At 36.9% G+C, this 17,845-nt stretch overlaps 2 protein-coding genes across 2 annotated transcripts in view; both read left to right on the plus strand.

Annotated features, from left to right (window-relative positions):
• Window positions 1-17,845, plus strand: part of LOC107040886 (zinc transporter foi) — a 150,858-nt gene that overhangs the window by 7,959 nt on the left and 125,054 nt on the right. The window lies entirely within an intron of this gene.
• On the plus strand, window positions 7,338-9,854 carry LOC107040892 (segmentation protein even-skipped). Its single transcript, XM_015261163.1, has 3 exons — window positions 7,338-7,653; window positions 8,219-8,424; window positions 8,769-9,854. Exons 1-3 carry the CDS (start codon window positions 7,494-7,496, stop codon window positions 9,498-9,500), a joined length of 1,098 nt encoding a protein of 365 aa, XP_015116649.1. The 5' UTR covers window positions 7,338-7,493; the 3' UTR covers window positions 9,501-9,854.

Raw genomic sequence — 17,845 nt, forward strand, 5'->3', positions numbered from 1 at the left:
ACATCTTGGCCAGTAAAGTAAGGAATGTCTCAGATCACATGTAATTGTCGGCCGAGACGAAGCCGAGGTCAACAAACATGTGATCTGAGGCTTTCTTATTTACTGGCCAAGGTGTGTATACTATTTTTCTGCTCGGCGTAGCCGGAAAGTGGCAACTTCGTTTAGCGCAGCGGCCAGGAAGTTGACGCTTTCCGGCCGGAGGGCAGAAAAAAATTTACACACCTTGGCCAGTAAATAAGAAAGCCTCAGATCACATGTTTGTTGACCTCGGCTTCGCCTCGGCCGACAATTACATGTGATCTGAGACATTCCTTACTTTACTGGCCAAGGTGTGTAATCTACTATTAATGCCTCGGAAAATTACTGGGGCAGAACAGGCCATTTTTTCCCAACTCAAATGATTTTCTTCAAGTTTTTGTGACATTACTACAACTACAATCAATAATGCCATACTCGCAGAGTGAAATTCAAGGATTTTTTTTTCATTTTCAAAATGATATTTGATTTATTGAATTTTACCTCGTCTTTTCCTGCAGATTCGTCATGATTTTTTATTCCAATTTTGAAGGGTTAAAATCTATTTTGCATCATAAACTGTCAGGATGCGTTTAAAAACGGATAAAAATTTGAGAAATTGCAAATTTCGCTAATTCTCATAAATAATCAAAAAACAATCTACTTTTTCAGAAATACATTATTTCATCTTATAGAAGTGATCAAACAATTATTTTTAAAAAGTTTACATAATTTTAATTAGGGGAGGGTAGGGCAAAACGGACCAGCCGGGCAAAACGGACCACTGACAGAAAATTGGTAATTTTTGTTTTTTTCTTCTTTCCTTCAAATCAGGAACACTGAATGTAGTGAATTAAAAGTGAGTTTCAGGATCATAACCGTCACAGGGGTTTTATAGTCAAGAAGTGTCGTTGAACCGCAGTTTGATCAGATTTGCTAATCACCCCAAACCATAAATGATTTTGAATTTTTGTTTTTGCTTCCATTCGGAAGCAATAAAATATTAATATTCTGGTCCATTTTGTCCTACCCTCCCCTATTTACTATAAAACAAAAAGTTAAAAAAAAATTAAGTGAAGAAGTGGCAATTTCTCAAGATTAGGATTATCTTCATAAATAATTTATAAGCAATCATGTTTTCTAGAAATATATTTCATACCAAAAGTGGCGCCAAACGCTTATTGCAAGTAAGTTCTTATTTTCATGATTTTTTCTACAAGATCAAAACATTTTTAAAACTTCTCACTGAATGTAATGGATAAATGTGAAATTCCCTCAATTACAGACTTTTTAGTTTCACCAGGTGCCCACCAATAATCGACAGAAGGAATGATGAGGCCATTAAACTATAACAATCATATATAATCCCTCTCCCAGGCCGAAAAATCCTCCTCATTGTCTGTAGTTTCCATTTATCCTACAGTATTCTCGGAACTGAAAACGAAGGTATTCCCAATATTCGATCAATATTCTCCTGCAATAAAACTGCCCGGGAGTAGAGAGGGAGGAGAGAGAAAGAGGTAGCGGACCATTGTCGTACGTCGTTAATTACGGTCTAGGTATAAATGGGAATGCCCCTCTACCCCCCCCCCCCTTCGGCCTGAACGAACTGCATGTTTTCTTTCAATTGATTCATTCCAACCACTGCGCTAATCCGTTGTATCCCATCAACACGTCTGCCGGTCACTGTGGACAATACAAATATACGAGAAAATTTCAGAGCACGGGAATATTTCAGACCATTTTGGGCCGTAATCCCGGTTTTTAAATAAATAAAAAGTGTCTCCTTTTTTTATTTACGGCGAGCGAGGAGAGCCTTGGGATGCCTCCAATGTTTACAATCATCACTTATGGATCCGTAAATAGATACTGAGATAACATTCCAGTGATGATTCTTCACTAATTTGATTCGGTAATGGAATCCTCAGTGGTTTCAACAAACTCGTCATTATTATCTGATGTTAAAGTATTTATTTTGTAAGCGAGAAGGATTATCCGTCCCATCCTTGGGGGATTACACCGGCGTTTACTATATCCGTGTAAATATTTTGAGAATCTTGCTTAACCTATTAGGCTTATTCTGCATTTTAAGACAGTTTGAGATTGATGAAATTTTGAGAAATATAAGAGAAAAACAATTACAAAAAATGGGGGACATTTTGTTGAAACAATTCAGTAGTGAAGTGGTCAAACGGTTTAAGGGGAGACTACTATATATGAGTTTTAAAAGTCGTGGGTTATTGAAGTGAGATTTTTCATACGTTCAAGATCGATTATATAGGTCTGAAAATGAATAATTAGTGCGAAGGAAATTTTTTTTTATTGTTCGTTTGCCCGAAAACGCTTAAAATGTTGAAAACAGTCCAGGGCCTCCAATTTTTTAGCTACAAAAGAGTTTTTTTTCAAAATTTTCGGAAAATTGTGTGGAATAACAATTACGAGCCAGTCTTTTGAACTTCGACTCCTACACAGTTGATTTTGGTTCTTTTCAAAAAAAAAAAAATTCATCATTTGTGTAAAAACATACAAAAAAAGCAAATTTAGCCATGTAAGAGGCGAATTAAAAAAATAGCTCGTAATTGTTATTCCACATATTTTTCGGAAAATTTTGAAACAAAAAAATCTTTCGTAGCTCAAAAATTGGAGGCCCTGGGCTGTTTTTGGCATTTTAAGCGTTTTCGGGCGAACGAACAATAAAAAAATTTTTGTTTGCACTAATTATTCATGTTTAGATCTATATAATCGATCTTCAACATACGAAAAATCTCACTCCAATAACCCATGACTTTTAAAACTCATAGTAGTCTCCCCTTAAGTCAATTTAGTCTTCAGTTGAGTTTTCCAGAAATATTTCCGAATTTAAGGGAGATAGCGAAATTTTCATAATAACTTTTTTTGTTGAGCGAATTGAGTGCTAGTAAAAAGGTTATGGGAAAAATTTTGCTTTCTCCATTAGATTTCGAGATATTCATTGAAAACTGGCCAATAGCCAAAATCGACTTAAACCGTTTGACCACTTCGCTACTGAATTGTGTTTATTGTTTAAAAATTTGACAACATGTTTACAGTATTTCCAATCAAAATACGGAGATAGTTGATTTAAAATGAAATGAAAAATAAAAATACAGGACGAAAACTTCCCATATGAATCAATTAAAAAATTGAAATTCCTGACATTTTATTTCATTTATTGAGAATATTTTCATACATTTGTTTATTCATATTTTATAAACAGGGCTTAACAACGGCCCTGAGGATAAATATATGAAGTCATTCATTTCCAACGAAAATATTACTGATATGAATAAATAATTGTCATTTTTTTCTCTCAAATAAATGTAAATTATGAGAATTTCAAAATAATTTCCAATCGCATTACTGTATTGTAAAAATATCCAAAATTTTCGTAAAAACATGCGTTTACAATTTCCCTCTGCCCATTTGTTTGCCACGTGCGAGTGAAAACCTCGGTGACAAACAGAATAAAGCCTTTCCTTTCTGTTGGGGAAAATATTTGGGAAGTTTTAATGGACTCACCCCTTTTTTTATGATGCTCTTGGGGCCCGAGAAAGTGTTCCAGCGTCTTCCGACGGCCAGCGGCGGGTTAATCCCCGCTGGTCACTCTCTCCCTCCAGTGCAAAAAAAAGGGGTCAAGAATATTTTCAGCAAAAAAAAGGGTTGACTCTCTCCTGCGGAAAGCCTTGACAAGGGGGGACGAGGGCAAATGGTCAAGAAAATTGTGGAGCAAAAAAAAAGGGTTGACTCGCCCTCACGGGGACCCTCAAGATTCCCAAGGACCCATTATAAAGTTTATAGAGACACGCTTTTCGGTAAATGAGGGATTAAAAATTCGTTTATTGAAGGTGGGTACACGTTTTTCCCGTGTTTATTGATGGGGTCTTTATTGCCTTTTTTCACCCCTTTTGAATTTGCCCGGATTAGGGAAAAATTTGTGATATTTTATGGCGTTGTTAAAATCCTTTTCGGTATTGTTTCGGGACTTTCCCCGGGGGTAGGCACCTGAGGGATTATCGAGTAGTTTGGGGTTTTATTCAAAGCGTTGGAAATTTTAATGACGAGATTATTATTGCTGAGATGTTTGGCGAATCGGTTATTTGAGTATTCAGGAGTATTTGCGCCTAGATAAATGACGCGTTTGAAGCAGATAAACTGCTTTATTGCAAATTTTTATATTGGCATCAATAACATTTTGGAGGACAACGATTTCCCGTATTTTTTACGAAAAGGAAATGTTAAAAAAATTTCAAAAAATCTGAAAAATCGCCGTTTTTAAGGGAATACGTCAGTGAAATTTAAAAGTCTTCACTGGGCCTTGGAACCCATTGAACAGTTTGTCATATATGACGGAAAATGGGAATAACTATTAGGAATAATCATGGACCTGATCGATTTTGCTCAGTATAACCACGAAAAACTTTATTCCTTTCCACGGAGAGAAATATTTAATAAAAATGACGTATCTTTTCCGTAATTCCGGAGCGAAATGTGGTTGGAGGAAATTTTACGGAGCTGTCGCGTAATTTTTACGCTCGCATGAAAAATTACAATACTGTCACTTAAATTTTCTGAATCGATTCCGTAATCGGTGAGCGAACTGTGAGTTCCGTAATTTTCACTGAACATTTCTCTACGTGCGAGGGGCTATTCACTCCCGAAATCACGACGCCACTTTGGCACGAAATATTCCCGAAATCACGTGAAATCACCGAAATCACTTATGAAAATTATGGCGCAAGGAGCATTTTGAAGCTAAAAACAGGAAAAAATGAAGTTTTTCGTAGTTACACGGGGCAAAATCGATCGAGTCCGCGATTTTTCCTAGTTATTCCCATATTCCCACATATATTACAAACTGTTCAATAGGCCCAAGGCCCAGTGAAGATTTTTAAATTTCACCGACGTGTCCCCTCAAGACTATAATTATTTTTATAAATAATTTGTCAAGAGAAAGGTAAAACGTATTCAAAAATCGTTAGCACAGGGAATGTTGAAAAAAAATTATTATAGAAATTGATAAACTCATACATTTATTTTATTGAAATTATTTCAATTTTATGACATAAAAGTACTGCATCAATTTCAAATGAATTTGTTCACTTGACCTTGTAATCTTAATTTTCATCTGATGAAATCTCTATTTGGATCGAAAGAACATTTGCTAAGAACGGGAGTATGAATCAACTTCATCTTTAACCTTTTTTTAAATTCATCTCCATGAAATAATTGTTTTTTTCTTGCTCTTGTAGTCCATGCGCACCCCCTTGACACAAGAGAGCCTTTTGTATTCCCTCGACCAGAGAAATGCCGTATTTCAATCAAATAAAACTCCTTATTTTACATTTTTCCATTCATTTCAACAATTTTTTTTTGTGAAAATTAATCAACTCGTTCATTTGAATCGAATAAAATCTATTAAAATGAAATGAACTCCTACTCCGAGTGCAATTACACCTAAAATAAACTATTTTATACTATTCCATAAAGATATTATTCCTCTCACTACACTTTTTGCACTTTTCACGCAGCATTTGGGGGTGAATTTTAGAAATTCTTCTTCGTGCAATAAAAACAGAATAGTTGCGCAAGAAATTTTTCCTCCAGGTGCATAAATATTCCTCTTTCATCTAAAAATCCGAAGGTTACGCCAAAAAAGCCCCCCAACAACATTCAAGACATCATATAACACAAAAACATTCCGTCATCTGCGTAAAACTGGAGTAGAAAAACTACCGCAGGAATAGAAAACTGCTCCATATTTTAAGGGCGTTGTAAAAATATCTTACAATTTTTGCTCTATTTTAAACGTTTTTACGAGGGCTCCAAAGGAACATTTTTATGTGACCTTTTATTTCAGGTACACAGATGAGTTCGAAGCAATTTTTTTTCCTCAATTCGATTGATTTCACATGCAATCGCATCATTTCCCCTTTAAAAAAATTAAATCCCAGCGAAAAAACGATTAAATCACCATTTTTCGACTGATTATGTGCGTTAATTCGTGGTTGATGATGCAGAACCGCCGAAAAATAGTCTCAATATGAAAATATTTGACCTGAGAGGTCATAATTCACAAGGAATTTTACGAATTTCCGGAAAAATACAACCGTAAAAATAGAGCAAAGAACAAAATACCGGTTTAACAGGGAAAATATTCGCCCCCTCCCCAAAAAGTATGATCCCGTTTTACCCTGGGTCAATGGTGAATTTTCCACTCACTAACAATAGCCATATACCAATAAAAACCAATAAGATTTTCAAGAGCACGGAAATATGAATTATGACAAGAGGGGCCTGGTACCGTTGCTCCAATTTTGGTTTTAACGTTTGCACCGCCCTAGAACTAAAGTCAAATATTTCAATAGCCATGGAACACCCCACAAAAGTTTTATTTCACCTACCTCATTGTCTCAATCTGCAGGTAATCGAAAAGTCAAACCGAAGTCTACCTTTCCAATAATATCACATAATATAAAAGTTAATTTTAGGTTGTAAACCTTAATTCCCTAACAATTGAATAACATGAAAGATTTTAATGTTCAAATTTTTATGATTTCTGGAAGGGATTTCTCGGGAAAAATAATTCTAAAGGGAACGTATTTCCAGTTACTGAAAACAATTGACAATAATAAATAGGGGAGGGTGGGGTAAAATGGAAACTAGACTTTTTTAAAATTATTTGTAACTTAGGAACAAATTAATCAATTGAGCTAAGTTTAGGCTCGTTACAATGGGAAAGAATTGTTCTTTGTATTGAAAAAAAAATTAAATTTTATCAGCCTTTTAACACCTTATTAACATTTTTAAAAAAAGTCAAGTGTCCGTTTTACCCCAACCTCCCCTACCTAAATTATGCTAAAATAGAGAGATGATTCATCGTGAAATGTCGAAACAAGGAAAATTTTTTCAAACATTTCATGACGAAATGTTAAAAAAAATATTACTTCCGAGTGAATGACCATTATCACCACAAATAATTTCATTTCCACAAAATCTTCGGTATTTTTTCCACCGCCTGGAATTTACGCGTTCGAATAATCACGGATAATCAGTCCAGTGTGCATTTTCTCTTCAATTTCGTCACCATAAAAAGAAGAAATCAGGGAAAATAGGGGGAGAAGGCGATTTGACGATGTGAGGGGAAGCACGAGAGAGCCCAGGAAAGGCGTTACTCCCTAGGTGGGAGTAACCGAGGGTCGCCTCTGCCCAATGACGCGCTGCACACCCCAAGCCAGCTGCCCCCTCCATTCAACCCCGTATAAAATCCCTGCACCTCATTTTTGAAGCTCAGTCGCACTTGCGAAGTCAATGAGGATAAACTCTCTCCAGGATATTTCAGTGTTCTCTCCAGTTTTCAACGATTAAAAAGCAGTGATTAACTTCGTTAAATGTTACTTAAAAAAAATATATATTGTTGAGTTACTCAAGTTTATCGAGGTGATATTGTTGAAATCGTACAAATGAAGATGCAGGGATACCAGGGAAGAACGTTTGAGGATGACCAGAGGAATAGGAGAGATCAAGAGACTATTGTCGTGGATCTTGTGCCACCTCAGTATCAACTGAGTCCACCTCACAGTCCGCAAATTGGAAGTATCATTCCAAAAACTCCAGAAAAAGGTAAGATCAATTCAATAATTTTCCGAAAACTTGAGCTCAGAATTTCCCAAAAATATCAGTCCATCGATATTTTATTCAATTAACAAAATTTTAGTTTGTCAATTTTGCAATTCAACATTCAGTCAAACCATTCGAAGACTAGAGTCCAATCCCTTCCGAGAAAACCGACCTGCTTACCTTTAGTCTTAAACATTTCAATGTCCTTGTGCGTTTATTGCGGGTCAATAACGAGGGATTTACTTTATTACGGGTGCCTTCGTACCCTTCATCAATTAACCATTTTACAATTCAGGTAAGCAGATACAAATTTGCAATAGTCGATGGGCCAAAATATTTCCCAATTTGTACGAAACTATTCAGAAATATGTAAAAGATGTAAAAGGCAAAAGTTGTTGTCTCATAACTTCCGACAAAAAACGCAAAACTTTCGATTGTTACCTTTTAGCGGCGGTTCAAAGACAGGACCTCCCAGTGTTCCCTTTATCGTCGGCAAAAGGTCCTTGGCAATGCAATGCGGTAAACCCCCACACAGAATCTGACCATTTGTCTTTTTATTGTCCCACAGATGCATCATCCCCAAGCAGTCACCAGTCGCAGTGTCCGCAGCCATCACTAGCCAGCATGGATCCAAATATTCGTCGTTACCGTACAGCCTTCACACGTGAACAATTGGCACGTTTGGAGAAGGAATTTCATCGTGAAAATTACGTCAGTCGTCCGAAAAGGTGTGAACTTGCTGCCGAACTACACCTGCCGGAGTCAACAATCAAGGTAAGCATTATTCACCATTAATGTGATTCTCAACATATTTAATTTTTCAAGCGGTAGTTTGTTTGATCGTCGATTATAGCTTTCAAGACATTCTCTGTCGGTGGGATCTTTCAACCGCTGGGTAAACACATACCCATGGGTATATATGCACAAAGGGAGGTGTCAAGCGAGTCAATTAGCATTTGCTTTTTTCGGTACATCAGGAGTAATAAATGTATTCGTAATTCCGGGGCTTTTATTTCAGAGGAATTCAATCTGTCTTAAAGACCCCGTTCCCTCGGGCTTTTCTTCTTCATAAAACAGACACAGCATCTGAACAATTGTCTGTTTTTGTAATGTTACAGGTGTGGTTCCAAAACCGTAGGATGAAGGACAAGCGTCAGCGAATGGCGATGGCTTGGCCATATGCAATGTACACTGATCCAGCGATAGCAGGTCTCCTTGCAGCAGCAACAGCGGCCATGGCACCGTCCCCTTATCACTCACCCCCAGTGCCTGCTGGACACCTCGGCGTTAGCCCGAGTTATCCAGCAGCAGCTGCAGCAGCTTATTACGCAGCTAGATATCATCCATATGGAAATACCAACGGTTCGTCACTTCATCGGCCCCATCCCCAGTCGCCGGCATATCCACCGCATCCTCATCTTATGCAGCCACACCATCCCCTGCCACCCCTTCATCTACCTATGGCCAACGTCAACAACTTTGTCGCCACGCCCACCGGTCAGGGAGCTAATGCACCAAGACCCGGAGGTGAATACAGACCTGCGCACGTGCCCGAACTCAGTCCTGCTCATTCGGACGCCTCGAGCGACTGCGACTGCGCGGGATCACTTCATCATCACCATGGACATCATCTTCAGGGGGGTGATAAGGCCTCACCACCACTCAAGTTGCCGGTTGGACTCAATCTTGTGGGACTTCCTGCGCAGATTCAGAGCATTCAGAGTGCATTCGAGAGCAAGCACGGGGGGTATCATCATGGAGTCATTGGATCCCCTACTGTGCAAACTACCAAGATTGAACCACCCAAGCTTTTCCAACCTTACAAGAGTGATATCACGGAGAAGGCGTGAAGGATTGTGATGCCTGGGGGGAGTTTGGGGGTTGTGCAATCGAGATCTGGAGAGTTGTAACGGGTCTTCAATGATACTTAGTTTAATGAATTTGTAAATAGGGGGAATTGAGGATGTACAATAATTGTACAAACAATTGTAAATATGTTTTTTATGCTTTCCGGTAGGAGTGTCGGTGTCGCGGTGCGAATAAATTGGATAGCGTTTAGGTTAAGGAAATTTTAACTTCTCTTCATGTCGATAATTAGGGGTAGGTTTATTTATTGTGACGCCAAATGTGAATTATTTCTTTTGAATCTATGTGTGTACATAATTGGGAAAGACAGAGGGAAATAAATATTATGTATGAAATTACTCGACATCTTTTTATTTTTATGATAGTAATATCCGTATAGCCTGGTACAACTTCATAAATATAACGAAAAGTAACAGCGATGAGTTTATGGAGTATCTTTGTATTTTGGTAAGTCTTAGTTCGAGGGAAAGGATTCTCTTGTTTTCTGGTTTTCGTTTTTGCTCGGAAAATAGTGAATTCATTTGGGATGTTTGATTGTTCCAATTCAAAAATTTATGGTGGCGTGGGAGAGGGGAGGATCACTTCATCATCTTCAGGGGAGTGATAAGGCGTCAGCACCTCTCAAGTTGTCGGTTGGACTCAATCTTGTGGGACTTCCTGCGCAGATTCAGAGCATTCGAGAGCAAGCATGGGGGTATCATCGTGGAGTCATTGGATCCACTCCTGTGCAAACTACCAAGATTGAACCACCCAAGCTTTTCCAACCTTACAAGAGTGATATCACGGAGAAGGCGTGAAGGATTGTGATGCCTAGGGGGAGTTTGGGGGTTGTGCAATCGAGATCTGGAGAGTCGTAACGGGTCTTCAATGATACTTAGTTTAATGAATTTGTAAATAGGGGAATTGAAGATGTACAATAATTTTACAAACAATTGTAAATATGTTTTTGTGACGCCAAATGTGAATTATTTCTTTTGAATCTATGTGGGTACATAATTGGGAAAGACAGAGGAAAATAAATATTATGTATGAAATTACTCGACATCTTTTTATTTATATGATATTAACATCCGTATGGCCTGATACAACTTCATAAATATAACGAAAAGTAACAGAGATGAGTTTATAGAGTATCTTTCTATTTTGGTAAGTCTTAGTTTGCGGAAAAGGATCCTCCCGTTTTCTGGTTTTGGTTTTTGCTCGAACAATGATGAATCAATCACAGAAGCTAAATTGTTTGAATTCCAAAATTGATGTAAGTATTGTGGGTGGATTAATGCACATCGTTTAACGCCAGTCTCGTGTCGAAGGGAGAGAATGTCGGATGTAAACACAATGGTTTAAAGGCAATAACAGAAGTGCAGGGGAGGGATTAGCTTTATAGAGAAGCGATTTAAAATGAGCAGTTGGTTGGCTTGTATTCCGAGGTCCAATTAACTCTCCCCCTCCTTTTTCTAGGGACGATTCCGCCCTGTTTCACAACTTATCTCCCCCAATTCTCCTGGGTATCCCCCCTTGACATGACTATTTCATAGCTGTGAACATGAGAGGGAGGCCAGATTATTTCGGATAAACGCTCGGATGAAACAACATTCTTCGGGAAATTGACGAAAAATTAGGGCTGATAAGAGATTTTTTTTTAATCTATTTCTAAAGAAGATTTTTATTGATTCTGCATTCTTTTACTGATTTTTTTGTTTCTTTATCTTCAGAACAGAATTAGTAGTGGTATAATAAACACCTTAGTCAACTAAAAGACTATCGTTTAATGGATTAATTTTTTACACTCATCAAAGTTAGAATTCATGGGAAAAATTTTCAATGATGAATCATTTATTTCGACTTTTTTAATTCATTTTTAATTAATTCAGTAGCGAAGCGGTAAACCAGGTTAAGCCGATTTTTATTTTGGTCAGTTTTTGATGAATATCTCGGAGTCTAAAAGAGGTAGCAAAATTTTTCTCATGACCTTTTTTGTCGGGTCAATTGAGGGTTATAAAAAAGAGCATGATAAAAAAATTTCCATCTCTTTTACATTCCGAGATATTCGTCAAAAACTGGCCAATAGTCAAAATCTACTTAACTCGGTTTACCGCTTCGCTACTGAATTTCAATAGTAACAAATTTTGGAGTGGTAAATTGCTTCATTTAATCATTCAATTTAATGACTCATCCAAAGTTAATTATATCAATTTTTTAGATTTTTATTGAAAAATTAATTTTTTTAGAGAGAATTTTAATCGACATCTAGTACAAATATAATAATCTACCTTAATCCCGACACTTTCAGAGATAATATTAACGCCAGTGGTATCTCACAGCTTCCACCCGCCCCAACAATTTTCCGAAAGGGTCTAGGTACACACCATAAACTCATAAAATCCCGAAATCCTGCACCGAGACTCGAAATACTCACAACTATAAACCCAAACAGAAAACAGCTAATCTACCGCCCATAAATACCCAATAGCCGTAGCGTAAAAAAATAATCGACAAAAAATTCTCAAACATTTTTTTTGCCGTAAAAATCTTTTCATATGGGGGGGCTGAGTCATAAAGCCTTTTGGGAAAAAATTGTAGAGTCAGAACTGTAAAAAAAAATTCCGTGCAGTTTTTTCGGATTTTTAGTGCTTAATTTTTACAACAGCTTGATGATTATTTTTTAGAAGTCAAATACTTTTTGTCGCTTTATTTTTTTATCATTCTACCTGAATTTTTATCGATTATACGTTTTTATTTCGGGAAAAGTACTTGTGTCTTAAATAGAATAGTAAAAAAATTAGTAAATGATGAATTAAATTGTAAAAACGTTTTCGAAATTTAAATTGTAAACGATTAATTTTTTTATGGTTTTCAAAAATAGATTGTTCGAAAATTATTTATGAGGTAGTTGGTTTTTTTCGAAAAACAAAATTTTTTAATTAAAAAAAAAGAGTGAATCCATCGGGGAAAAAGGGGAAGACGAATAGTGAATTTTTCTCCGTTGGCCCGGGAAAATTTACAGAACGTGAGGGTAATTTATGTCGAAACTGTAAAATTTATTCTGTATTCGATCAAAAATTATCCCAGTGAACGTGAATGATTGCTCAATATTGCTTATAATTTGTCTATGACGGAGAATGATTTTTTACCGAGTGCGAAATTTAAGGATTTAAGGATTTTTAGCCAGTGTCGGTACACGGAGAGAAATTTTTTAGAAAAATTCTAGTGCTAGCACGGGAAAAGAGGCGCAAAGTGACGGCCAGAAAAAAATTCCAGTGCCGGCACTAGAACTTTTATTGGGGAAAACGTGAATTTTTTCCCGTATTTTCGTGAAAATTTCATAGAAATCCCCAGAAATTTTACCAGAAATACCAAGAAATTCAACTCTAACAGCACTAGAATTTTTCACAACCGGTGGATTGTGATTTTTTCCAGTACTCGTACTAGAATTTTTCTAGAAAATTTCTCTCCGTGTAAATTGTCGGTAAATGTGTTTTTTTCATGGTCAAGCAATATTCTGTAATTTTTTCGGCTGACAGCAGACATATAAAACTAACTTTGAAAAAAAATTAATCGCAATAGTCTCGGCAGAAAAGAATAAACTCATTTTTCCCTATACGTTCAGTAAATTTTCCCGGGCCAGTGGAGAAAAATTCACTATTCGTCTTGCCCTTTTTCTCCCATGTATTTTTTTTTTAAATTAAAAAAATTTGTTTTTCGAAAAAAATACAATTACTTCATAAATAATTCTCAAAACCATAAAAAATTATGTTATGAAATTTATGTTCCAATTGATAATTCACCTACTAGAAGGCTCTAAAAATAGAAATAAAAATAGAAGGTAATGTGTAAAATCATATTGAATCCAATGGCCAGAGAAAAATCTGGGGTACCCGGGCAAAAAGAGTAAATATTTGAATGATTCTATCCCCTATAAGCGCATGTTAGCGCATGCATTTGGTGCTTTTTGTCTATTTCATTTCTAAATAATGAACATGGTTTGGTGAATTGAAATTTGTATCAAAGTGAAGGGAATATTTTCATCTCTCAGTTTTTAAAAAATCAATTTTTTTAAAGTACTTGCGATTTTGGATGAACATCCTCAATACATTTAAAGTTTGAATGATGAAAGGAAAGCTTATCACAAGTAAATGAGGTGATAGATCAGTGCACGCGAGAGCCTGCGCTGTGTATAAATCGGAATGATGAGGGAAAACCAGAAATTCGATGGAAAACATTTTCAAGAGGTGAATTGACGGCTTTTCATCGACAATATCTCCATGTTTTGAGTTTCTCCCGTGTTTGTTTTCATACTCAGGTCTCCAGGGGTTGCGATTCTGCAGTGGAAGCCCCCAGGAAAATGTCACCGTGGGTGGCTGTTTCCACGCTTTCACTATAATCTAAACGTCAAGGCGTGTTTCTCAAGTCTCTCTCCCTCTCCCTTTTCATTTTCAGTTTTGACTTTTCAATTAGCCACAGCCTCGCCTTCACCCAAATATTGTGCCTCAGTTAAATTCGTCATGCAGTTGAACCTTTTCGAGATTCAGCATCTTTCAGGAACAAAAAAATAGGTCTGGGTAAATTATTTACACTGATTTTTCGCGCATGTTTTACGTGTCTATTTGGCACGGGGCGCGATGTTTGTAGCAATATTTGGCCTTTTTCAAAATGAAGCGTAAAAGGACAAAGAAAGAGAATTTTTCCTGTGGAAATAGATTTTTCCATCTATTTCATTCTCTCTTTTTGATTTTTAGCGGTCAGGCAGTGTCGATATAAAATAACTTCACGAAACGTTCTGCTTTCAGAGATAGCAACTTTTTTTCACTCGTTTCGAAAGGGAATTATGGCACCTAAACGTCATAAACCCCTCTGAACAAGGGAAAATTCCTGACCGAGAGAATTTTACAACTTCTGTAAATAGAGTTAACGCTTCTCGTCAACCCTTTGGAGGCTCCGGAGGCGTCGGCTATATTGCCCCCAACAACTCTTTTTTTCTAACGTTTTTCCCCCCCGGACATGGGAAAATGGGACCCACTTTTTTTCCACCGGTTTTCACCGACTCGATTTTTTCAACCCGTTTTTTTGACCTACAAAAAAAGGGATAAGTACCGCTGTCGGTTGGGAGTAGCTTCTCCACCATTTTTCTCAGTCAGTTTCGAGGGAATTTAACAAATTTTTCACATTTTTGGGAAAATTCTAATATTTATTTTATTTGGGAGAGACAGATGTTGACGCTAACTCAACGATTTTTTAATTGTTGGAAATTATGAAAATTCAGGTGACTATTTTCCTACATTATAATTCTATTCGAAATTGAATTGAATGTGTAATGTGCAAGTTTTAAATTAGTTCAGGAAACTTCAACTATTATTGAGGTCTAATTTCGTGGAATTTTCAATATGAAGAGGGAAGTTGATGGACGAATTGATCTTGAATTACATTACATTTGACAAAAAAAACAAACAAAATTGGAAACGTTGAGGGGCTGCCCACTCTTCTCACACCGACACGTTTCGTGACTTACGTTGTTCAATGGGTTGAATGGAACGAATGCAGAAGTGTCAAAGAGAACAACGGTCTTTATAGACCACAAAAAAAATGGACAACATTTCGTTTATTCCATACATTGCTTTAAGGGGAGACTACTATGAATTTTAAAAGTTGCGCGCAATAACAATTATGAATTAGTTTTTTGAAATTCAACTCCTAATAGAGACATTTGCACGCCATTTTGAAACTCGCTCTTCAATTCGGGGTCAAAAAACATTCACATCTTGTCCATCTCTGCTATGAACTCTGGTTTTCAATCTGAAACCAGGCGTGACGCGAAAATGTATCGTGTGTCGTAAAATTATTATGTGACGCAAAAACGTTACATGAAAATTGATGTGACCAATGTGCACAGATATTCAAAAAATCCAGAAAACTAACCTGTAGATACAAAAATAATAAATTTCAATGGTCACGAGGACACATTGCACACACGCGCATACCCCATAAAATTAATCGGCCGTTTGATCTCCTGTGGGACACCAATTTTCCCTCATAAACGTCGAGCCGTTGCGAATCACCCTATATCCACAGGCCAATTGGCTCCCCCAGACTACTCGATACACCCCGACCCCGGCCCATCTCATAAAAATGTATTTCTATTCGATATAAATATAATAAACTTCTGGACATGATGAACCCGTGTTGAGTATCGCAAATCGACGGGTTTTCTCTTTGGTACGTCGGGTGTGACGAATTTAATGCACTTTTTCTGATGGGGAGTTGCACTGTGTTGTGCGTGGGAAGATGCTGGGACGTGTGCCACCGATCGAAATCGATTAATTGTATTGGAGCAGAGATAATTATCAATATCCTTCATAATTTTCCGGAATATTTCGGAGGGCATATTTCATTTGAAAACGATAACACACGTTCTGAAATTACTATTCGATAATTTATTATGCATCCTCAAGTCTGCCAACACGCGGAAAAAACTTTGCGCCATGAATTCTCAGCCAAAAGTGGATGGAAAAATTTGGAAGATGGCTTGAAAAATTTGTTCATCTTATAGAAACCGGATGAACTCAGTTGAAGGTATTCTGAAGAGAATAAGTAATTTTAAGAAGTGTTTAAAAGTGCGAGGTGGAGGTCTCGCCATCTTCAAAGCCTCTTGGCGGTACTCACAGTTGCCAATCACCTCGTATTTTTGAATATTTCTTAAAATTATTGCCTCAAGTTCCCGATTTTTTCAGTTACATCAACCCATTATACATACACTGAGAGAAATATCGTCATAATATGACAAAACTAATTTCTTGTGCCAAATATCTCATCTCTTGAGAATAAATGTCTTGGGATAAGAATTCCGGATAATTTGTCAGACAATGTCAGGTTTCGGTGAAGTGTTCATCACTTGAACATGAACATTTCATGATAAAGTGAGATTTTTTTTGCTTCCATTCGAAAGCAAAAACAAAAATTATCAGTTTTTTGTCAGTGGTCCGTTTTGCCTACATAAACTTAAATATGCATAAATTGGGATGCATTTTTCATAAATTGTAATGACAAAAAAAATTCTGAAGCCCTTGAACACCTATATAGCTACTTTTTTCATGCCAAACGCACATCTCCCTCAAAAAAATCCAGGGAGTCCACCGCAATTCAAACCAACAAGGTAAACCACGCAAAAATTCGACCTTGTCTAATTGTCACCGGACCCGAAAAAACCGTTCATACAGCTTACGTGTTTCTACCGTCATAACACATAAATTTTCGCAGTTTTTTCTTTATTTTTTCGTTGGCCAACGGTGGGACCACCAGGGGACTATTTTCCTCAAGGGTTTATGTGTTTATGCTTCTCCAAATTTTTATGACACGCCCGGGCGTCTTCGTGGCTTTGCTATGGTTAATCGTTTGTAGTCAACAGGGATGCACCCGAAAATCTGTCAAAAGTCGTTAGAAAAAAAATGTTCACGTTTCAATTTTCTCTTGGGGCACAAATAATTTTTAATGAAAAAGGGATCGTCTTTGTCAATAACGCGGGAACGGTAGAGTCAAAATTCCTTACTTTTATTCATTCTCAAGTTTTTTTTTCAAGCTTCAAAATGAGCTGTGACTCGTCTAAATCGTATCGTTTGATCACGAGATATCGATGATAGAAAAACACGCGGAAAATACAAATATGTTGATATAAAAAAAATTGGACGGTTTTTTAATTCTTTTGACTTTTTATTTATATACATTTTTATTGTTAATAGTTATAAAGAATGTTTGAAATACTGTGAATGCGTCCCTGTGAGGGCGAATTTTTGGTACATCGAGAGCTCAATTGAGTCCCTTACCTCCGACTACCTTCAGAGGCACCGAAAGCCCTCATTGTAAATCATTCCATGGTTTTATTTTGGTTTATTATCTACCGTTCTACGGGAAAATGTGCCACGGGGTGTCTTACGGTAATTGTTCGAAACATGCAATTTTAGGAAAATATGTTAGGGACCGTAACGAAAAACGGAACGAAAAATATAACAGCATCTTCCGGTCAAATCTATAAAATAGAGAGGGGAAAAAAGAAGACTCTGGGGCTGAAGGTATTGTAACGCTCAAGAACATCTCCAATGCTCTCAAAATTCGTGGGGATCTTGCAGTGCGAGATTTTTATTATTCAATCATAAACGTTCGAAATACTGCTCATTAATCAATAATCGACCACCAAAAGATGCATTTTTTATCTCGAAAAAGTTGATTTTTCAATGAATTATCAAAAAATATCTAGGCAATTCATTCAGTAGTACTACCCCAAGAGCTTCAAAATTATCGGGTATTTCCTGATAGCTTCGTTGCAATCAAATGAGGGTGT

Source organism: Diachasma alloeum, unplaced genomic scaffold (genome assembly GCF_001412515.2).
Source record: "Diachasma alloeum isolate Michigan unplaced genomic scaffold, Dall2.0 Dall_scaffold_00349, whole genome shotgun sequence".
NCBI classification, from domain to species: Eukaryota; Metazoa; Arthropoda; class Insecta; order Hymenoptera; family Braconidae; genus Diachasma; species Diachasma alloeum.